General features: G+C 45.3%; 1 protein-coding gene across 1 annotated transcript in view; it reads right to left on the bottom strand.

Annotated features, from left to right (window-relative positions):
• The window catches only part of HECTD2 (HECT domain E3 ubiquitin protein ligase 2), a 132432-nt gene extending 117148 nt beyond the window's left edge, over nucleotides 1-15284 (bottom strand). The window contains exon 1 of the mRNA XM_056530213.1: nucleotides 14975-15284. Coding sequence (XP_056386188.1) covers nucleotides 14975-15094 — 120 coding nt within the window. The 5' untranslated portion in view covers nucleotides 15095-15284. The remainder of the gene's footprint in view (nucleotides 1-14974) is intronic.
• Nucleotides 15285-24461: the final 9177 nt, after the last annotated feature.

Genomic DNA, 24461 nt, shown 5'->3' with positions numbered 1-24461 from the left:
TGGTAAAGAGATCACATATCTTGTAAGCTTGTAACTAAAGATGAGCGAACTTACAGTAAATTTGATTCGTCACAAACTTCTCGGCTCGGCAGTTGAAGACTTATCCTGCGTAAATTAGTTCAGCTTTCAGGTGCTCCAGTGGGCTGGAAAAGGTGGATACAGTCCTAGGAAAGAGTCTCCTAGGACTGCATCCACCTTTTCCAGCCCACGGGAGCACCTGAAAGCTGAACTAATTTATGCAGGAAAAGCCATCAACTGCCGAGCCGAGAAGTTCGTGACGAATCGAATTTACTGTAAGTTTGCTCATCTCTACTTGTAACAAAAAGCATTTTATCATATAAAATGGTGAGATCACGTACTTGGTTTAACCCCTCCACTGAACCTTGCAACAAGAGACACTGCATGGTTTGTAAATGCTTTTCCATTTCAATACAGTAAAATCTCCCTCAGCAGACACCTCCCATTAGCGGACAGATTTTTATTCCCCGCCAGCATCCCATAAGACTTAATGTATTTGCACCCTCCAAATAGGGGACATTCTCAAAAAAGGACACACCCAAGAGGGGAAAAAAACACACCCAATAGGGGACAAAACACTGTCAATAGGGGACAACCAGGCTGATGTGCCGGCTCTTCCTTGTACACAGGGCTGCTGTCAGGGGGGGTACAGCAAATACCCTAGTAAGAGGCCAAGGCTCTCCAGCACAGAAGCAGAAAACCGCTGTTTAAAGGGGTATTCGGGGAATTTTTTTTTATTTGACTATGCTACAGGGGCTGGAAAGTTAGAGTAGTTCGTAATATAGTGTCTGTACCTGTGTGTGATGGTTTTCTCACAATTCTTCTGTGATTTTCACCCCACTATTTATTTTTAACAGCTTACAAAATGACTGTTGTCTCAGATTTTTCCCAGTTTGCAATGCGGCCGAGACCTGACTCACTAGTCAGCTGATGACAGGGAGCCTGTCTGCTTCAATGGGTGGGGCGATCACTTGGTGGGAGAGGGATCAATCTACAACTTATGCAACAGCTGTAGGCACCCTCATTGAAAACCACAGGTCTTTTGTTTCAATGGGTGGGGTGGCTGATGTGTGGGAGGGAGGAAAATGGAATTGTGGGATTTGTAGTCAAACAAAGAAAAGTCAAACAGGAAATACAAGTTCACATAAAGCTGGCCACAGTGTTATGGTAATCTCACAACATAGCCATTTAGCCCCAAGACAAGCGCAAATCCTTCCTAAGCATGTCCATTACTGTCTGCCAGGTACGTAACCCCTTTAAACAGTAGTCTCCTGCTTCTGTTCGTCCGCCAGGCACATCACTTGCTCACCCATGCCAAATCATCCCCCCCTTTATAACCCCCTATGCCACATAATTTCCCCTTGATCCCCCCTCTACTATTTCATTTACCCTTTATTACCCTCTGTGCAAATTTATCACCCCCTTTTTACCAGCCCCTGTGCCATTTCTTCCCCCCCCCCCCTTTATTCCAGCTGTGCCATTTCATTCCCCTTGATCCCAGTGTCCTGTGCCAAATCACTACCCCCTCACCCCTTGTGCCACATCCCTTTTCCCCTTCCCTCCTCCCCCTGTTCTTTTACCTGGCCAGCAGGCTCAGGTGCAGGGTCTCTCAGCAGGTTTGACATTCCTCTGACATCCTTTGCGCTTCACTCACTGAGAGGCTGTGAGCAGCAGCGGCTGCGGGCACTGACGAGTGATGTCACTCGTCAGTGCCCGCAGCCGCCGCTGCTGCTCTCAGTGAGTGCAGCGGATGTCAGGAGAATGTCAAACCTGCTGAGAGCCCCTGCACCTAAGCCTGCTGACCAGGTAAGAAGAACAACAGGGGGACGAGAGAAGGGGAAAAGTGATGTGGCACAAGGGGTAAGGGGGGATGATTTGGCAGAGGGGGGAATAAAGTGGCACAGGGGAAGGTAAATAAAGGCTGATGAATTTGCACAGAGTAATAAAGGGGAAATTAAATGGCACAGGGGGGGGGTTCAAGGGGAAATTATGTGGCACAGAAGGTAAGGGGGATGACTTGGCACAGGAGGAATAAAGTGGCACAGGGTATAGAGGGGAAATGAAATGGCACAGAATTATTCAAAGGGGGGAAGAATGAAGTGGCATTGGAGGGATCAAAAAAAAATGATATGGTGGTGATAAGAAGTGATTAAACGATACTGGGATATTCCACTGTAATATTGCTTTTTATCATTTTCATAGGTAATTACACTCTGGAGTATAAGACAGTATTCGGTCATTTAGAAAGATTTTTGCGCCTTTTTTCCCCAATAGGGTACATCTCTCAATAGCGGGCACTTTTTTCCCCCCTGTGAGTGTCCCCTATTGGGAGATTCCACTTGAACCAGGACTAAGCTACCAATCCAGTCTGTAGGTGCTCAGACATTCCACCACCCCAGTTACCAGTATAATGTAAAGTTAGGGTGTAAACTCCCACCCACTGCCACCATAGCCTACTTAGTTCCTTTACCGCCAAACTCATGTATTGGTATTCACTATGGTCCTTGCACAAAATCCCGGATGACCATTTCAATAATTCCTGTGTTAACCTACTATTGCCACTATCTTCTGGGCCGCTTTATATTTCTTGTGGCTACTGCCAGTCACCATCCCCCATAAAGAAAAGCTCTTAACAAACCAGCATCAATGGTTGGCATCGAGCTGCATTAAGATGTTACTTCCCTTCCCCATATTCCCTGCAAGAATGGTGACTAGAATGTGGCACATGTACCTGGCTAGGCACCAGTATTTTGTGGGGGGTTAGAATTGAATAAGAATGATAGAATTTTTAGAATTTTAAATGGCACCTAAAAAACTTCTATGGGGCCCTACTGTTCCTCCATATGCCACCAATAACATACTTTATATGAATCTAAAACAAAAATAAGTAGTGGTATACTGTATTTGTACATGGAGGGGGGGGGGGGAGGGGTTATCCAGCTGCCTTAGCTACAGCTCTGCCATGTAATTGAGGATTGTAATACAATACCCAATTATATTGCTCCATATATTTAATCTGTATAAAAGATTCAATAAATATATGAAAATGGCATTCTGCATGTTTTCATTACCGAGGGATAACACAGGTTCATAATGGCGTTCTTATGGGTACCTCTGCTAATATTACTTTTTTTGGATAGTATGTCCAGCTTTGCAGTTCCACAATTTAATGTTTGGGTGAGGAGCTAACACTATTTATGATGGCAGGAGAATTCCATCACTGCTTCCCATAGCAACCCGCCATAGTGTTCCTACGACACATAGTAAGCACAAGGAAAACAAGGGGGACATTTTAACTTCATCTTATGTATAATACCATTGATAAACGCATGAGAAAGCCACTATCTACATGATATCTGGGCAATATAAGGCTTCAAAAAGTTTTCTATATCAGTGTGTTAAAGGGGTACTCTGCTGGAAAACATTTTTTTTATTAAAGGGGTACTCCGGCGCTAAGACAACTTATCCCCTATCCAAAGGATAGGGGATAAGATTCCTGATAGCAGGGGTCCCATCGCTGGGGACCCCCGCAATTTTCATGCAGCACCCCGCTATCATCAGCCTCCGGAGCGAACATCACTCCGGGTCTGATGACTCACGATCACGCCCCCTCCCATAGGCTTACATTGAGGAGGCGGAGCATGATGTCACACGGGGATGGAGCCGCGACATCGCGATACTCCAGCCCCGTGATCATGAGTCTTCAGACCCGGAGCAATGTTCGCTCCGGAGGCTGATGGTAGCGGGGTGCTGCATGAAAGATTGCGGGGGGTCCCCAGCGATCAGGCATCTTATCCCCTATCCTTTGGATAGGGGGATAAGATGTCTTAGCGCCGGAGTACCCATTTAAATCAATTGGTGACAGAAAGTTAAAAGAAAATAAAAAAAATGTTAAAAAACTTAATCCTTCCTGTACTTATTGGCTGCTGTATGCTCCGCAGGAAGTTCATTTCTTTTTGAATTTCTTTTCTGTCTGACACCTCTGTCCATGTCAGGAACGGTCCACAGCAGGAGAGGTTTGCTGTGGAGATTTGCATCTACTCTGGACAGTTCCTGGCATTGTCAGCAGAGAGCACTGTGGTCAGACAGAAAAGACTGATCTTCCAGTGGAGCATACAGCAGTTAATAAGTACTGGAAGGATTAAGATTTTTAAATAGAAGTAATTTACAAATCTGTTTCATTTTCCGGCATCAGTTGATATAAAAAAAAAAAGCTTTTTCTGCTTTAGTCAAGTAAACAGCGATACATCAAACAGCCAGGGAGGGAAGTGCACGTTGCCGAGCACTTCAGCCGCCTATTACTCACGATCATGGTGGATCTAAGGACTGAGACCCACTGTGATCTAAACTTCAGACATATCAAAAGTTTTACAAATGACACCAACGTTGTAACGTACAAGAAAATCTTGGGTTGTTTAAAAGGGGTACTACACTGGAAAACATTATTATAATTTTTTTTAAACAACTGATGCCAGAAAGTTAAACAGATTTGTAAATTACTTCTATTTAAAAATCTTAATCCTTCTAGTGCTTATCAGCTGCTGTATGCTCTACAGGAAGTTTTTTTTTTTTTTTAGAATTTCCTTTCTGTCTGACCACAGTGCTCTCTGCCGACACCTCTGTTCATGTCAGAAACTGTCCAGAGCAGGAGAGGTTTTCTATAGGGATTTACCAGAGGCGTAGCATGGGGGGGTGCAGGGGGGGGGGGGCGCGGCCGCACCGGGCGCAACACCTGGGGGAGCGCGCTCACCGGGATAGGAATACTTCTTTTTATGTGCCCGGGTCGGCTCCCGTGTGTGGCTGCAGGCGGGGGCCGGCCAGAGCATATAAAAACTAATACTGTATACTAAAAACCAGGGGGCCCCCAGCTGTTGTGAAACTACAACTCCCAGCATGCCCGGACCGGCAAATGATGTCCGGGCATGCTGGGAGTTGTAGTTTCACAACAGCTGGAGGCCCCCTGGTTTTTAGTATACAGTATTAGGTTTTATATGCTCTGGTCGGCACCCGCCTGCAGCCACACACGGGAGCCGGCCCGGGCACATAAAAAAAAAGTATTCCTAATCCTATCCCGGACATCCTTGTGTCCCGAAAAATCTTTTCGGAACATAAGGATGTTCGCCGGTCACTCACCATTCCCTGGCCAGCGCGTGTCCTCCTTCGGTCCTTCGCTTCTCCGCCTCTATGGTTGTACGCATGGGACATCCCTGACGTCCCGTGCGTACAACCATAGAGATGCAGGAGGACCGCAGGATCGTCGCAGGAGGACGCGCGCTGGCCGGGGCCTGGTAAGTGACCGTGTCATCTTCTTCAGTGTTCCGGTCACCGCTCCTCCGGTCCTGGCACCTACTGCTATGGTCCATAGGCTATAGCAGTAGATGTGACCCCGGGCTGGAGGAGCGGTGACCGGATCACTGTGGGGGCAGCAGTACAGACATACAGCCTCCAGCCATACACTGTATATGGCTGGAAGCTGTATGTCTGTGGGGTGGGGAACTGACTACAAATGTGGGGAGAGCTGCCTAATATTGTGGGGGAACTGCCTACTATTGTGGGGGAAATGCTGACCTAATGTGGGGTAGCTGCCGACTATTGTGGGGGAACTACTGCTATTGTGGGGAAGCTGCCTATTAATGTGGGGGAGCTGCCTACTATTGTGGGGGAGCTGCCTACTATTGTGGGGGAGCTGCCTACTATTGTGGGGGAGCTGCCTACTATTGTGGGGGAGCTGCCTACTATTGTGGGGGAGCTGCTGCTATTGTGGGGGAGCTGCCTATTAATGTGGGGGAGCTGCCTATTAATGTGGGGGAGCTGCATACTATTGTGGGGGAGCTGCCTACTATTGTGGGGGAGCTGCCTACTATTGTGGGGGAGCTGCCTACTATTGTGGGGGAGCTGCCTATTAATGTGGGGGAGCTGCCTACTATTGTGGGGGAGCTGCCTACTATTGTGGGGGAGCTGCCTACTATTGTGGGGGAGCTGCCTACTATTGTGGGGGAGCTGCCTATTAATGTGGGGGAGCTGCCTATTAATGTGGGGGAGCTGCCTACTATTGTGGGCTAAAATCCACGGGTTAGGGGGTGCAAATTGCCTTGCCCTGGGTGCTGACAACCCACGCTACGCCACTGGGATTTACTCCTACTCTGGACAGTTCCTGACATGGACAGAGGTGTCAGCAGAGAGCACTGTGGTCAGACAGAAGGGAAATTCAAAAAGAAAAGAACTTCCTATGGAAGGATTAAGATTTTTTAAATAGAAGTTATAAATCTGTTTAACTTTCTGGCACCAGTTGATTAAAAAAATGTTTTCCAGCGGAGTACCCCTTTAGAGAGTGTTTCAGCTGGATTTGGTATAGGCAATCCTCAGAGATTTATCAAAACCTGTCCAGAGGATAAGTTGCCCAGTTGCCCATAGCAACCAATCAGATTGCTTCTTTCATTTTTAGGAAGGCCTGTGAAAAAGGAAAGAAGCAATCTGATTGGTTGCTATGGGCAACTTTTCCTCTGCACTGGTTTTGATAAATCTTCCAGATTGTCCTCAAACATACTGAATCCTGATACAGGCAACCAGAACATTTTCTGTGAGTTCTGATATGACGCCCAATGTTTCTGCAACAGCCATAGGGACCGGCCTTCCTCCTGATGTGAATGGAGAAGCTCATTTGGAGGCCCCTTATTCTCCCCGTCAGTAATAGAATATCCATCTAGTAGATTTTTTTGGCATATTCTCTGTAATACCTCTTTAGGTGACTTACTTTGTATTATTGTGTCCTGATAATCTGTATTATTTTTTATTTCACTAGATTTTCTGGACAAATACAGTCAGAGTCTGGAATAATATCTGCGTGATGAGATTTCCCAGGGGACATCACTAATACAGTATATAAGCCGCTTTGTTATTTCAAGGATCATGCCATTCGTTACTTGGCAAAGCTAACAAGGGAAAGCACTTATACCCAATCTATAGGCTAAGACATTACAGGAAAATCAGAGATTTTCTATGATTAGGTCACCACACACCAGACCAGCAGCACATCTCTCCTACAGTCAGTAGGGATCACCTGAGCATTGTTCCTTTATATGCAGAATACAGGCTGTGATATCGGCAGCCTACAAATTCAGATAAAAGACGACTGGTAAGGGCTTCGAATGGAAAACTGGCATCCACGTAACCCAACAAGCTGTTTTCATTTGTTACCAGAGGGATTCAAAGAGAATAGATTTTTTCCAGTACGTAAACACAAGCATACCTAAGCTAATTCAACACTTAAAAGGGGTACTCCGGTGCTCCAGCGTTCTTAACCATTTTGTTCAGGACCCTCGGAGCCGGAGGCCGTGATCGTGACGTCCCAAACACAGGGGTTTGATGGGTTAAAATGGCGGAGGAGGACCCCTCCCCTGCTGCAGATCGCAAAGTCACTGATGCAACCCTTTTAAAGGGGTACTCCGCTGCTAGACATCCTATCCCCTATCCTTTGGATGCCTGATCGCTGCTGGGGCCCCCCCACGATCTCCGGCAGCATCGGCGTTCTAAACAACTGCTGGGTTTCTGCGGCAGTGGTCGTTGCGTCACGGCTATGCCCATCGTGACATCACACCACGCCACCTTCATTCATGTCTATGGGAGGGGGCGTGTCGGCCGACACAGCGATCAGACATCCAAAGGATAGGGGATAGGATGTCTAGCAGCGGAGTACCCCTTTAAAAGGGTTGCATCAGTGACTTCGCGATCGGCAGCAGGGGAGGGGGTCCTCCTCTGCCATTTTAGCCCCTGCGCTCATGTTGCAGCGGTCCAATGAGCTCCACTCAGCATGCCAACTTTTAGTTTTACTTTAGATGCTATGACCGGCATTGATCAAGGTGTCTAAAAGGTTGCCAGGCTGAGTCAGGATGGCCGCTACCTGTCACTACTATTACCTAATGCAACAGGGTATACACGTATGCCCTGGTGGTTTAAGGCCCAGGTGGCAAGGGCGCACCTGTATGCCTGATGTCCCCAATGGGTTAAAGGTGTTGTCCAGTGAATGCACTGCTATTCCGATGAAGCCAGGTCCCATTTTCTGTTCTCAGTCTTGATACAAAAAAGTGCCTGATCTGCCAATCAGTGCCCACAGCTGCAAGCTTCCCCAACCCCCAAGTGATTACATACTTTTATAAATGGGGGGGGGGGGAAACGCTGAAGTTAAAATCAATATGGAATTTTTTATATTGTTATTTTCCTTATTTCCCATAGACTTCTTTTTTGTCCAAACAAACACCATAGTCTCAACACGATGCGATTTTGAAAAAATGCCACTGAGTCCAAAACGTCAGAAAAAACCTTAAGTGTGTCTGGCAATTCATAAATCTCTATTGACTTTCAGCTAAAATCTGGCCACGCAGGAAAGTTAACATTCAGTGCTGAAACTCTAATGGCTCTAGGCCCGCTCACACAGCTATAATGTATCAGGCATCGGTAGGAACCATCAGCCTCAAGCCAGTGATAATGCGGCATTTAACCCACAGGATAATATAAACTAGTGCACTTTGTCAGCTTTGCTTTCTTACCAGGACTAAAGCTTTTTTCACATCTGTATCGTAGGCTCTCCTTGGGCCTCCGTCGCAGGTTTTGGTTAAGTAATAAAAAATATATAATACTGCATGTGTTTTTTGTCCTTTTAGAATGCTGCAAATGATGGAAACTCATGGACCCCATTAAAGGCAATGCTCTCTGTTGGGATCCATTGTTGTCCATCATGCAGCTCAACGTCTGGCTCTGTACACTCTTCCTGAACGGAGTCTCTGATGCAGATGTGAACTTGGCCTTACCCAATGAAGGAGTACTTTAGTATTGGAAAACGTTCTCCCTATCCTAAGGATCGGGAAAAAGTTTCAGATCACCACCCTACGCAATCTCCTCTAGAGTTTTATTGAGGGGGTGTATCAACCTCCACTACCCCCCCCCCCCCCCCCGATCTGAAACTTATCCCCTATCCTTAAATAAAACGAATCCCCTATTGTTAAAAAAATGAAATCTTTGAGCCCAGGTCGGGGAGAAAAAAAAAAGTTATACTCACCTGCCCCCATGCCAACGCTTCTACCTTAGCAGATCTTCTTGATTTCATTAAACAGGCAGGAAGTACCTTCTCAGCCTCTCATTGGACACAGTGGCCAAAGATTGGCTGCGCAGGCACTTCCTGCATATCTAAGCAATAACAGAAAGCACTGCACAGCTAGGCCCAGGCACTGTCAGGACATACGCAGCAGGGGAAGAGAGCAGAATACTTTTTTCCCAGTCTAAAGCCAAGGAACTACGATTTTATTAGCTTGGTGCACCATTTTTTAAGTAAACACTGTTTTCTTTCACTCAGAGCAAGCAGATCTTTTGAATATAATATGGTACATTAGAATGCTGTACAACCTTTCCTTATACAATGATCAAATGGAAGGTCCAACTTTTCAATCTTTTTTAGTATACTCATAGATTGTAAGGTCTCAGAAGCAGGGCCCTCTCGCCTCTTGTTTGGATAGTTACATTTTAAAGGGGTCTCCGGTGCTTAGACATCTTATCCCCTATCCAAAGGATAGGGGATAAGATGCCTGATCGCGGGAGTCCCGCCGCTGGGAACCCCCGGGATCTTGCACACGGCACCCCGTTTGTAATCAGTCCCCGGAGCGTGTTCGCTCCGGGTCTGTTTACCGGCAACCACAGGGGCCTGCAGCGTGTGATGTCACGCCTCCGCCCCCCGTGTGATGTCACGCTCCGCTCCTCAATGCAAGCCTACGGGAGGGGGCGTGACAGCTATCACGCCCCCTCCCGTAGGCTTGTATTGAGGGGTGGAGCGTGACATCACACGCCGCCCTGCCGTGTGGTCGCCGGTAATCAGACCCGGAGCGAACATGCTCCGGGGACTGATTACAAACGGGGTGCCGCGAGCAAGATCCCGGGGGTCCCCAGTGGCGGGACTCCCGCGATCAGGCATCTTATCCCCTATCCTTTGGATAGGGGATAAGATGTCTAAGCACCGGAGAACCTCTTTAATGTCTATGCAGAATTGTTAGCGCTATAAAAATAATAATAAATTATTATTACAAAGCATAAAAAATGAAGAAAATATTTTCTATTAAAATCAACCAATTAGACCTATTTTGTGTCTACATCCACTGTACAGAGCTGTTTCCATGGCAACAGACCACAAACAAACCCTTTGTAGAATGTCAGACTCTTTCTAGCCCACCAAATGTTAGTAAGAATCAGGGGACCGGTGGTAGAGAGTAAGACTGCAGATTAGAGTTTGTAGTCTGTAAGCATAGACACAAATATAACCTGTAGACACAATATTATTATTATTATTTTTTTTTTTTTTTTTAAAGCATTGGAGCAATAGACAAGTTTGTTGTGAAGCTAGACCTTCTCTTTACAATTTATTTACATAAGACAAGACATCCCTTAAAGGGGTACTCCGCCCTAGACATCTTATCCCCTATCCAAAGGATAGAGGGTAAGATGTCAGATAGCCGGGGTCCCGCTGCTGGGGACCCCTGCAATATAGCAAGCAGCACCCACCTGTAACTGCTTCCGGAAGCGCTGGAGGTTCTCTGGCTAATTCCTCCCGACCATGGAGACGGAAGATCGTGACGTCACGACTCCGCCCCGTGTGACGTCACGCCCCCCCCTCAATGCAAGTCTATGGGAGGGGGCGTGGCGGCCATCACGCCCCCTCCCATAGACTTGAATTGAGGGGGCGGGGCGTGACGTCACACTATCTGACATCTTATCCCCCCCTCCGGCCCCGCAGATCAATGATTTAAAGCAGGCGCTTTAAATCAATGAACTGCAGTGGCTTTTGCAGGACCAGAGACCGCCGTCGCTGCCCGCTTCTCTCCCCCTGCCTGTACTTGGGTCCTCCCTAGTCCAACCGCCACCGCTGCCCCACTGCCTCCCCCATCCCCGGTTTTATAATTACCTGTTCCCGGGACTGGGGGTCCGCGCTACGTCTGGCCCCGGCGTTGTCCTGAGCTGTCACTGTGCGCACTGACGGTGACGCCACCTTGAGGACGTCACTCATTGCGCAGCGCACAGGACGTCGCAGGAGCCAGAAGTAGCGCAGCCCCCGGGAACAGGTAATTATAAAACCGGGGATGGGGGAGGCAATGGGGCAGCGGCGGCGGTGGTGGTCTCTGGCCGGGGAGGCTGGGCATTATCGGCATGGTAATTGCCAATACTGATAATGTCCAAAATCGTGATTATCGGCCGATAATATCGGCCAAACCGATAATCAGTCAATCCCTAGTAGTTACTGCCCACAGCAGCCCCGTGCCCGCGCTTTCCCTTTTCTGTCCTACTCCGCTCCTCGGTGCAGTGACATCAGCCTACCATTTCTTTTAAAGTGGTCCAGACCAGTAACCAGTGGCTGTGGCTGCCATTATTGATTTTGTTTTCAAGTAACCCCCGGAAGAACTGTTAAGTACCCCTGGGGGGACTTGTACCCCAGGTTGAGAACCACTGCTCTAGGGGGTTACGTTTTTATATGCCAACCATAGACACTAAACCAACTATATCAACAATGAAAAGATGCCACTTAGTTAGGGTGTGTTTACTTCTATTAGTAGTAGCGGTGCCCATGTTCTAGGACTAAATCTCAGTCTTATAACTTTTTACAGCGGCAAAAGTCATTGTGGTACCTGGATGAGTAAGGGTACATTCACACCACGTTTTGTACACACGGGGGCTGGATCCGGCGGGGGGAGGGGCAAACCGGACGCTCCCGTACCCCGGCTGGATCAGCCCATGACTCAATTTACTTTAATGATCCGACCGGAGTCAAACTACGGTTTTGGGTGCGGTCCAAAACCGCATACGGGTCAAAACTGAGCCAAAACTGATCATTAAAGTAAATGGAGTCACGGGCTGATCCGTCCGGGGTACGGGAGCGCCCGATTTGCCCCTCCCCCCCCCCCCCCCCCCCGCCGGATCCGGCACTCGTATGTACAAAACGTGGTGTGGATGTACCCTTACTCATCCAGGTACCACAATGACTTTTGCCGCTCTAAAAAGTTATAAGATCCGGCACCCGTATGTACAAAATGTGGTGTGAATGCAGCCTAAGATGTGTTTATACCATTGTAGAAACAGAACTCCCTGCCATTATCTACAACAGGACCACTATTATAAAGACTGGGGGCCAGGTCACGCAACTTCTGCTGTACGGGCTCCTATCGTCTATTTAACACAGTCAAATGTGACCCACTTTATCTTTGGGACCACAGATTACATGACTGTGTTCCAGCAAAATTGAGACATCAAGAAACTTATCTTCTGAATTGGATGATGTAACTAGGTAGATCTGAACTCACTGCTACTTACTGCTATGTTCTATTTTATAAAAGTATATGTAACACATATATACATACTATACACACACACACATGTATAAGTCTTCTGAGGGTATGAGAGCTGGAGAGTGGCTGATAACAGGGAGCAACAGACTGCATTATAGTGTACGGGAACATAGAAAACAGGTTTATTGAAACAATAAAGGGGTCTTCCCATCTTAAGAAGTTATCCCCTATTCACACAGGGGGATAATAAAATGATTGGTAGGGGGCTCCCCACTAAAACTACACTGACCACAAGAAAATAGATGAAATGCTGGAGCTCCATTTATTCTCTATGGGACTTCTGTGCATTGTGCTCTTTCATTTCAGAGGGAATTTCACCTCTTTTCTTTGAATAAGTGGGGAACCCTGCATTCAGACCCCACTGATCAGCTTGTTACCCCCTGTCCTGTGGATAGGGAATCCTTTTCTTCAGGGGGGGGGGGGGAATATACCCTTTAACTGTCCAGTCACTAGAAGAAATATCCCCTCATTTGACCTTTCCCAGACTCCTAGATAGCACATTTTCCTAGTCCTACAAGAACACAGGGGGTATGTATCAACAGTTTTATGTGTATTTTACAGCGTATGTTTGGCGCATTTTTTGGCGCCAAAGTTTGGCGCATTCTCTACACTGTCATTTTGTAAACTTTCTAGGATTTTGATGGTCCCGTGTATGATTTTTGCAGTAGTCAGTAATTTATCATTTGCGCCAATTGTATTTTGGCGCTACTTTGCCTGTTTTTGACAAATGTTTGATGCAAATCACCGCCAACAATATTCTGACATGGAAAACACACACACCAAAGGAAGAATATGGTATGCGCCAAAGTTACTAAAGGACATGATAAATTTGGCGCAGGTCCGTAAAAACCAAAGTAAAAAAAAAAAAAAAGGTGATAAAAAGAAACTGACAACAGGTAAAAATTATAATTAACCCCCCCAATCCCTCATCCTATGTCAGTATAACTATCTGCCATGCTGGAGTCTAGGAAAGCTGGGTGGAAAGCTGGGTAGCAACCCCTATGGGAATCTGGTCCTGTCGATAGGAGCCTATAAATCTGTTTGGAGGCTAAGGCAATGTTCACATCAGCGTTGCGTTACAACCGAGGTCGTGACAGCGGGCATCAACGAAACCAGACAGGTCCTAATTACTTTGAATGGAGTCTGTTGGGGGGGGGGGGGGGGGTTCGTTAGATGCCCGTTATTTACCATGACTTAAGCAGGGGGAAAAAGGCAGGGTTTCTTTCTCCGCTAAAGTCACGTCATAACAGAATCAGCGAACGGAGCCTGAAACCTGCCTTAAAGGGGTACTCCGGTGAAAACCTTTTTTTCTTTTAAATCAACTGGTGGCACAAAGTTAAACATATTTGTAAATTACTTCTATTAAAAATCTTAATCCTTCCAGTACTTATTAGCTGCTGAATGCTACAGAGGAAATTCCTTTCTTTTTGGAACACTGATGACATCACGAGCACAGTGCTCTCTGCTGACATCTCTGTCCATTTTAGCAACCATGCATAGCAGATGCATGCTAAGACTTGGGTTCAAATCCCACTAAGGACAACAATAAATAAAGTGTTATTATAATAACGTCAGCAGAGAGAACTGTGCTCGTGATGTCATCAGAGATCATTCAAAAAAAGAAAAGAATTTCCTCTGTAGTATTCAGCAGCTAATAAGTACAGGAAGGATTAAGATTGTTTAATAGAAGTAATATACAAATATGTTTAACTTTCTGCCACCGGTTGATTTAAAAGAAAAAAGGTTTTCACCGGAGTACCCCTTTAAAAGGATAAATCAACTGGTGCCAGTTAAACAGATTTGTAAATTACTTCAATTAAAAAAAAAATCTTAATCCTTTCAGTACTTATTAGCTGCTGTATACTACAAAGGAACTTGACTGCTGACACCTCTGTCTGTCTCAGGAACTGTCCAGAGCAAGATAGGTTTGCTATGGGGATTTGCTGCTGCTCTGGACAGTTCCTGACAGACTGAGGTGTCATCAGAGAGAACTGTAGTCAGACAGAAATGAAATCAAAAAAGAAAACAGCAGCTGATAAGTACTGGAAGGATTAAGATTATTATTTTTTTTTTTTTATAGAAGTCATTTACAAATCTGTTTAACTTTCGGGAGACAGTTGATATGGAAAAAAAAATTGGTTTCCACCAGAGTATCCCTTTAACTTTATTAGAAGACAACATGTTTCGGGGGATACATTTGTCCCTTCCTCAGGTCCTCATATAGAAGTACATACTGGCATAAATAGACTCTTTATATTGTTGTATCAATGAGAAAGTGATATTACAGTAAACAAAAGAACTAAGCAAAATAGTACAATTTGTACAAAGTATCTAAACAAAAAAAAAAAGATAAAACTTCTTAGGTCAGTGTTTTCCAACCATAGTGCAAAACTACAACTCCCAGCATGCCCGGACAGCCGAAGGCTGTCCGGGCATGCTGGGAGTTGTAGTTTTGCAACCGCTGGTTTGGAAACACTGATAAATCAAAGCCCTTGAACTTGTTCCAGGATGCTTCACCTATGAGTTGTCACAGATTTAAGGGGGACCCCTATGCCATGCAGTAGGGTAGTACTTACCCCAGTAGGGGCAGCACTGGCAGCACACAGGATGGGGGGCAGCTTGTCCCTTTGCTTCTCCTCCAGCTGCTCCTCTTCCGCAGATCCAGCAGACAGTGCGCTCTGCAGAGACATCCTCATCACAGCAGAGGAGACCCCCGAGTAGTGTCCAGTCCTCCAGCAGACATGTCACCAGCAGCCGGGGACCGCCAGCTCCCCCATGGGGCACATCCAGCACTCTCACCCTCTTGCTCTGAGTTGCCCATGAAAGGAACTATGCTCCCACTACAGATGCTACATCCCAGCCAGCTAACGGAGCGCCCCGCCCCGCCGTGACGTCATGGTCACTTGATCAGTCACATGACCGTCTGGGCGGAGTAAAGCTTGGCTGCGCTGGCGTCTAATGTATATAATCTCCCATAGCGTGAGAGACCGCGGCAACCAACTTGTCTTCTTATCTGTGCAGCTCTCAGGACATGCTGGGACTTGTAGTTTCGCAACAGCTGGAGAGGATATGAATGCGGATTACTAAGGCTGCCGAGCATGCTGGGAGTTATAGTCACACAACGTCTGGACCGCTGCCTATGCTCATTGTGAGGCTGGAAGTAGTAGTATAACAAAGCCTGGAGGGCAGGATAGATCAGTGCCTCCAGCTGTTGCCAAACTACAACTCTTAGCATACCTTCAGCTGTCCAGACATGCTAGGAGTTGTAGTCTAGATGTTATAGCAGTGTTTTCCAAACGGTGTGCCTCCAGACTACAACTCCTAGCATGCCTGGACAGCTGAAGGTATGCTAGGAGTTGTAGTTTTGCAACAGCTGGAGGCACACCGTTTAAAAAACACTGCTATAACATCTAGACTACAACTCCTAGCATACCTTCGACTGTCCAAGCATGCTAGGAGTTGTAGTCTAGATGTTATAGCAGTGTTTTCCAAACTGCCTCCAGCTGTTGCAAAACTACAACTCCCAGCAGGAGTTGTTAGTTTTGCAACAGCTGGAGGCACACTGGTTGGGAACACTGTATTATAGCATTATCACTTGTGGTTTTGAATTGAACGCTGAGCTTTAGGTTTCTCACAATTGTTCATTGTTTGTCAACCTGTGACTCCCTAGTAGTGATGAGCGGCATTGCCCATATTCGAATTCACGATATTTCGCGAATATATAGACGAATATTCGTCCTACATTCGCAAATTTTGTGTATTCGTTATATTCGCATATGTGAATAGTCGCGTATTCGAGGAAGAAAACAGTGAGGGGGTGGGCAACTTTACTATTGGTTGCTAGGGATGTTGTTGATAACCTCTGACAAGTGTATTTGTATCATTTTAAAGGGGTATTCCAGGCAAAAACAATTTTTTATATATCAACTGGTGCCGGAAAGTTAAACAGATTTGTAAATTACTTCTATTAAAAAATCTTAATCCTCCCAATAGTTATTAGCTTCTGAAGTTTTCTGTCTAACTGCTCAATGATGATGTCACGTCCCGGGAGCTGTGCATGATGGGAAAATATCCCCATAGGAGCTGGACAGCTCCCGGGATGTGAGTCATCAGAAAGTAGTTAGACAGAAAATAGCAACTCAACTTCAGAAGCTAATAACTATTGGAAGGATTAAGATTTTTTAATAGAAGTAATTTACAAATCTGTTTAACTTTCCGGAGCCAGTTGATATATAAAAAAAAAGTTTTTGCCTGGAATACCCCTTTAATTTGTATCATTTTAATTGGCCCACAAGTGAAAAGAAGGAATATGCAAATATTCACATATGTGCATATGCGGGGAAAAAAGGGAATATTCGCAATTCCGAATATATAGGGAATAAATTTGCAATATTCGCAAATTTGCGATATTCACAATAAAATTTGAAATGCGAATATTTGTGCCCAACACTACTCCCTAGTTGTTGTAAAACTACAACTCCCAACATGCTGGGAGTTGTAGTTCTGTAACAGCTGGGTGAACCACAGAGATTATTGAGCTAAGGTACTTTCACACTATAAAATGTATCCGTTATAAAGATCCGTTCAATGTTCAGTAAAAAAAAAAAAAAAAAATGAAAATCGTCCGTTACAAAATCCTATTATAGTCTATGGGGTTTTTACATTATCCGTTTTAACCCGTTATTTTGTGACGGGAGAATGAACGGAAGAAATAATGCATGCACTATCTCTCCCGTTACTATCTTCCGTCACAAAATAACATCCGTTATTAACAACGGGTTAAAATGGATAATGTAAAAATCCCATATACTATAATGGGATTTTGTAACGGACGATTTTCAGGGTTTTTATAACGGAACATTGAACGGATCTTTAAAATTTAAAAATGTTATAGTGTGAAAGCAGCCTAAGCCAGTGGTTCTTAACCTTGTTGGAGATACTGAACCCCACCAGTCTCATATGCACATTCACCGAACCCCTCTTAATTGGAAAAATAAAATATGATTTTTTCAAATTTAAAACATAGGAGGTATATATTTAACCTGTTGGGGACGAAGGGCGTATGCATACGCCCTTGCGTCCTGGTACTTAAGGACGAAGGGCGTATCCATACGCCCGTGGGAATTTCGGCCCCCGCCGCGCGCCGGGCGGGGACCGGGCCGGGGTGACTGCTGATATCTATCAGCAGGCACCCCGTGCAAATGCCCAGGGGGGTCATTAGACCCCCCCATGTCGGCGATCGGCGCAAATCGCAAGTGAATTCACACTTGCGATTTGCGCCGATTCCGGGTCATTACGGGTCTATGGTGACCCGGTGACCCGGAATAGAAGGGGGATCGCGGGTGTCCTAGACACCCACGATCCCCCTGTAGCGATAGGAGTGAGGTGGCAGAGTTGCCACCCCTCCTATCTCTGCTATTGGTGGTCTAGATGCGACCACCAATAGCAGATCTGGGGCGGAGGGGTTTACTTTCGTTTTCCCCGTCCTGCCCTCCCACAATAGGCGGGTCAGAACGGGGAAAACGAAGAGGAGCGGGCGCCGACGTCCACTTACCCCTCCGGAGGCAGCGGAGCGTCGGGGATCGGCGACGGAGATCTGCGGCGGCGTGCGGCAGAAGAGGATGGCTCCCGGATGCGACGGAAGCCGGTGAGTAGTTGCATAGCAACATCTAGAGGGCTACAGTCTGAGACCACTATAGTGGTCTCTAGACTGTAGCCCTCCAGATGTTGCAAAACTACAACTCCCAGCATGCCCAGACAGCTGTTTGCTGTGTGGGCATGCTGGAATTTGTAGTTTTGCAACAGCTGGAGGTCTGCAGTTTAGAGATCACTGCACAGTGATCTCTATACTGCCCTCTAGATCTTGCAAAACTACAACTCCCAGCATGCCCACACAGCTGTTTGCTGTCTGGGCATGCTGGGAGTTGTAGTTTTGCAACATCTGGAGGTCCACAGTTTGGAGATCACTGTTCAGTGGTCTCTAAATTGTAGCACTCCAGATGTTGCAAAACTACAAATTCCAGCATGCCCACACAGCAAACAGCTGTCTTGGCATGCTGGGAGTTGTAGTTGCGTACCTCCAGCTGTTGCATAACTACATCTCCCAGCATGCCCTTCTGTGATCAGACATGCTGGGAATTGTAGTTTTGCAACAGCTGGAGGCACACTGGTTGGAAAATACTGAGTTAGGTAACAGAACCCAACTCAGTATTTTCCAACCAGTGTGCCTCCAGCTGTTTCAAAACTACAACTCCCAGCATGTACTGACAGACCGTGCATGCTGGGAGTTGTAGTTTTGCAACAGCTGGAGGCTCACTGGTTGGAAAATACTGAGTTAGGTAACAGAACCTAACTGAAGGTTTTCCAACCAGTGTGCCTCCAGCTGTTGCAAAACTACAACTCCCAGCATGCATGGTCTGTCAGTACATGCTGGGAGTTGTAGTTTTGCAACAGCTGGAGGCTCACTGGTTGGAAAATACTGAGTTAGGTAACTGAAACTAACTGAAGGTTTTCCAACCAGTGTGCCTCCAGCTGTTGCAAAACTACAACTCCCAGCATGTACTGACAGACCGTGCATGCTGGGAGTTGTAGTTTTGAAACAGCTGGAGGTTCCCCCCCCCCCCCATGTGAACGTACAGGGTACATTCACACGGGCGGGTTTACAGCAAGTTTCCTGCTTCAAGTATGAGCTGCGGCAAATTATTTGCCGCAGCGCAAATTCCTAGCGGGAAACTTACCGTAACCCGCCAGTGTGAATGTACCCTAAAAACACTACACTACCACCTAATAAAGAGTAAAACACAATATATACACCCCCTTACACTGTCCCCCCCAATAAAAATAAAAAACGTATTGTACAGCAGTGTTTCCAAAACGGAGCCTCCAGCTGTTGCAAAACAACAACTCCCAGCATTTCCGGACAGCCACTGATTGTCCAGGCATGCTGGGAGTTTAGCAACAGCTGGAGGCACCCTGTTTGGGAATCACTGGCGTAAAATACCCCTATGTACACCCCTGTGCAATCCCTAATTTAGTCCTCAAATGCGCATGGCGCTCTCACTTTGGAGCCCTGTCGTATTTCAAGGAAACAGTTTAGGGTCACATATGGGGAATTTCCGTACTCGGGAGAAATTGCACTACAAATTTTGGGGGGCTTTTTCTCCTTTTACCCCTTATGAAAAGGAAAAGTTGGGGTCTACACCAGCCTGTTAGTGTAAAAAAAAAATAATGTTTACACTAACATGCTGATGTTGCCCTTTACTTTTTATTTTCACAAGAGGTAAAAGGAAAAAAATAAAAATAAATTTGTAACGCAATTTCTCCTGAGTACGGAGATACCCCATATGTGGGCGTAAAATGCTCTGCGGGCGCATAACAAGGCTCAGGAGTGAGAGTGCACTATGTACATTTGAGGCCGAAATTGGTGATTTGCACAGGGGTGGCTGATTTTACAGCGGTTCTGACATAAATGCAAAATAATAAATACCCACATGTGACCCCATTTTGGAAACTACACCCCTCACGGAATGTAATAAGGGGTGCAGTGAGCATTTACACCCCACTGGTGTCTGACAGATTTTTGAAACAGTGGTCTGTGAAAATGAAAAATTTAATTTTTTTGTTTGCACAGCCCACTGTTCCAAAGATCTGTCAAACGCCAGTGGGGTGTAAATGCTCACTGCACCCCTTATTACATTCCGTGAGGGGTGTAGTTTCCAAAATGGGGTCACATGTGGGGGGGTCCACTGTTCTGGCACCACGGGGGGCTTTGTAAATGCACATGGCCCCCGACTTCCATTCCAAACAAATTCTCTCTAAAAGCTCAATGGCGCTCCTTCTCTTCTGAGCATTGTAGTTCGCTCGCAGTGCACTTGACGTCCACATATGGGGTATTTCCATACTCAGAAGAAATGGGGTTACAAATTTTGGGGGGCATTTTCTCCTATTACCCTTTGTAAAAAAGTAACATTTGGGGAAAAGCCAGCATTTTAGTGGAAAAATATTTTTTTTTCATTTACACATCCTACTTTAACAAAAAGTTGTCAAACACCTGTGGGGTGTTAAGGCTCACCGTACCCCTTGTTACGTTCCTTGAGGGGTGTTGTTTCCATAATAGTGTGCGATGTGTTTTTTTTTTGCTGTCCTGGCACCATAGGGGCTTCCTAAATGGGACATGCCCCCCAAAAACCATTTCAGAAAAACTCACTCTCCTAAATCCCATTGTTGCTCCTTCGCTTCTGAGCCCTCTAGTGCACCCGCCGAACACTTGACATACACATATGAGGTATTTCCTTACTCGAGAGAAATTGGGTTACAAATTTTGAGAGGATTATTTTCCTTTTACCCTTTGTAAAAATTCAAAAACTGGGTCTACAAGAACATGCCAGTGTAAAAAATAAAGATTTTGAATTTTCTCCTTCACTTTGCTGCTATTCCTGTGAAACACCTAAAGGGTTAACACACTTACTGATTGTCATTTTGAATACTTTGAGGGGTGCAGTTTTTATAATGGGGTCATTTATCGGGTATTTCTAACCAGAAGACCCTTCAAATCCACTTCAAACCTGAACTGGTCCCTGAAAAATTCCAATTTTGAAAATTTTGCGAAAAATTGGAAAATTGCTGCTGAACTTTGAAGCCCCCTGATGTCTTCCAAAAGTAAAAACTCGTCAATTTTATGATGCAAACATAAAGTAGACAAATTGTATATGTGAATCAATACATAATTTATTTGGAATATCCATATTCCTTATAAGTAGAGAGCTTCAAAGTTAGAAAAATGCAAAATTTTCAAATTTTTCATGAAATTTTAGCATTTTTCACCTAGAAAGGATACAAGTATCGCCGAAAATTTACCACTAACATAAAGTAGAATATGTCATGAAAAAACAATCTCGGAATCAAATTTATAAGTAAAAGCATTCCAGAGTTATTAATGCTTAAAGTGACAGTGGTCAGATTTGCAAAAAATGCTCCCGTCCTTAGGGTCATAATGGGCTCCGTCCCCAAGGGGTTAAAGGGGTATTCCAGGAAAAAACTTTTTTATACATATCAACTGGCTTCAGAAAGTTGAACAGATTTGTAAATTACTTCTATTAAAAAATCTTAATCCTTTCAGTACTTATGAGCTTCTGAAGTTAAGGTTGTTCTTTTCTGTCTAAGTTCTCTCTGATGACACCTGTCTCAGGAAACGCCCAGTTTAGAAGAGGTTTGCTATGGGGATTTGCTTCTAAACTGGGCGGTTCCTGAGACACGTGTCATCAGAGAGCACTTAGTCAGAAAAGAACAACCTTAACTTCAGAAGCTCATAAGTACTGAAAGGATTAAGATTTTTTAATAGAAGTAATTTACAAATCTGTTTAACTTTCTGGAGCCAGTGATATGATATATATAAAAAAAGTTTTTTCCTGGAATACCCCTTTAAGTATATATTTCTACATCGGTGCACAAAATGAACAAAACCATTAAGAACAAAGAACAAAACCATAAAACATGATTTTCACACAAAAACATAATGAATATTTACAGCAAATCAGTGTGACTTCTGCTGTTGTCTTTCAGAGACCAGTTCAGAAATGCGCGGCTTTACCTTGGCAAGTGTCACACTCATGTCATTTTCACAGCAATGGCAGTGTTCCCCCACATTAGGCAGGCAGAGTTCCCCCACATTAGGCAGGCAGAGTTCCCCCACATTAGGCAGGCAGAGTTCCCCCACATTAGGCAGGCAGAGTTCCCCCACATTAGGCAGGCAGAGTTCCCCCATGTTATTGTGTTACACTGTGGTTTATTTATCAAGACTCAAAGGCACACTGTGGCATGAAGATACCTATGTGTGCACATTGCCACATATATTATTATATTGGATACTTGTGGCATATGCCCTTGGTGCACATAGTCCACGTGTGTATGAATATGCGATAATTATTATTATCCTTATAGATTTATGAGGACAGAGTATGGTTCCACATATGGTTTAATTTTGGACCAAATGTTGTGTACACACCTAACAGAGTATTCACACCATGCGCTTTATGGATGCGGTTTTTGTTTTAATTGATGTTCCATATAAGACCTCTCTACATATGTACAACCGGTTGGCAACCTAAACAGGTTTGAATAATTATGCCTATATATGGGCCATGTTATGCTGCCGGTGTCAGTACTTATGAATTAGATATGGCCTCCACACACATAGTGTTAAATATCATGCACTCACCTAGCACATGACCACCCATTCAGTCCAGGTCTTATAGATGTTCTTACCATTGACCAACGTCATCACCCTTCCGGAATCCGGGCCTCCGGGTTTCCGTTCGGGGTCATTTGGAGTTACACTATATAAGGGGGCACTTGCCCGTTATATTATGTGCCACGACTAAGAGCCAGTACAGGCTCGAAACGCGTCGGTTTCCCTTCCTTCTTTTTATTTCCACCATGGATATCCTTTGTTTTTAACATGCTATATTAAAGGTGAAGTTTTAACTTTCTAATTGGACTTTCTGGAGCAGCTGGAGGCCCCCCCCTGCACGTGTGCTTTCTTCTTCCATGCCTGTGTACTGCCCCACTTCAGTGCTCTGACCACCACTCCTCGGCCATAGCAGGACCGGAGGATCACTGGTCGGAACACCGAAGCTGACTCACCGCTGGTAAACACTTACCTACTACCAGCGCGCGTCCTTCTTGCTTCTTCTCGCTCCTCCGCGCTCCGTTGCCATGGACGCACGCATGGGAAGTGAGTGACGTCCCTGTGTGCGCTAGTTCCCGGCGGTCCCCACATGTTTAACCCCTTAAGGACGCAGGGTTTTTCAGTTTTTGCATTTTCGTTTTTTTCCTCCTTACCTTTTAAAAATCATAACCCTTTCAATTTTCCACCTAAAAATACATATTATGGCTTATTTTTTGCGTCACCAATTCTACTTTGCAGGGACATCAGTCATTTTACCTAAACATTCACGGCAAAACGGGAAAAAAAAATCATTGTGCGACAAAATCAAAGAAAAAACGCCATTTTGTAACTTTTGGGGGCTTCCGTTTCTACGCAGTGCATATTTCGGTAAAAATTACACCTTATCATTATTCTGTAGGTCCATACGGATAAAATGATACCCTACTTATATAGGTTTGATTTTGTCGTACTTCTGGGAAAAATCATAACTACATGCAGGAAAATGTATACGTTTAAAAATGTCATCTTCTGACCCCTATAACTTTTTTATTTTTCCACGTACAGGTCGGTATGAGGGCTCATTTTTTTGCGCCATGATCTGAAGTTTTTATCGGTACCATTTTTGTTTTGATCGGACTTTTTGATCACTTTTTATTCATTTTTTAATGGTATAAAAAGTGACCAAAAATACGCTTTTTTGGACTTTGGAATTTTTTTGCGCGTACGCCATTGACCGTACGGTTTAATTAATGATATATTTTTATAGTTCGGACATTTACGCACGCGGCGATACCACATATGTTTATTTTTATTTACACTGTTTTATTTTTTTTTATGGGAAAAGGGGGGTGATTCAAACTTTTATTAAGGAAGGGGTTAAATGACATTTATTAACACTTTTTTTTTGCAGTGTTATAGGTCCCATAGGGACCTATAACACTGCACACACTGATCTCTCATGCTGATCACTGGCGTGTATTAACACGCCTGTCATCAGTGTTATCGGCGCTTGACTGTTCCTGCCTGGATCTCAGGCACGGAGCAGCCATTCGTCGATCGGACACCGAGGAGGCAGGTAAGGGCCCTCCCAGTGTCCTGTAAGTTGTTCGGGACGCCGCGATTTCACCGCGGCGGTCCCGAACAGCCCGACTGAGCAGCCGGGTTACTTTTACTTTCACTTCAGAAGCGGTGGTCAGCTTTGATCGCCGCGTCTGAAGGGTTAATACAGGGCATCACCGCGATCGGTGATGTCCTGTATTAGCCGCAGGTCCCGGCCGTTGATAGCTGCTGGGACTGACCCGATATGCAGCGGGGACACCGCGTGACCCCGTGGCATATCGCGGGAGCCGGCGGAGGACGTACATAGAGTCCTTCGTCGTTAAGGGATTAAAGTAAGC

This window comes from Hyla sarda, chromosome 7, assembly GCF_029499605.1.
Source record: "Hyla sarda isolate aHylSar1 chromosome 7, aHylSar1.hap1, whole genome shotgun sequence".
In the NCBI taxonomy this organism is placed as follows: Eukaryota; Metazoa; Chordata; class Amphibia; order Anura; family Hylidae; genus Hyla; species Hyla sarda.
Note: the sequence above shows the minus strand (reverse complement) of the source record. Positions and strands in the feature narration are given on the sequence as shown.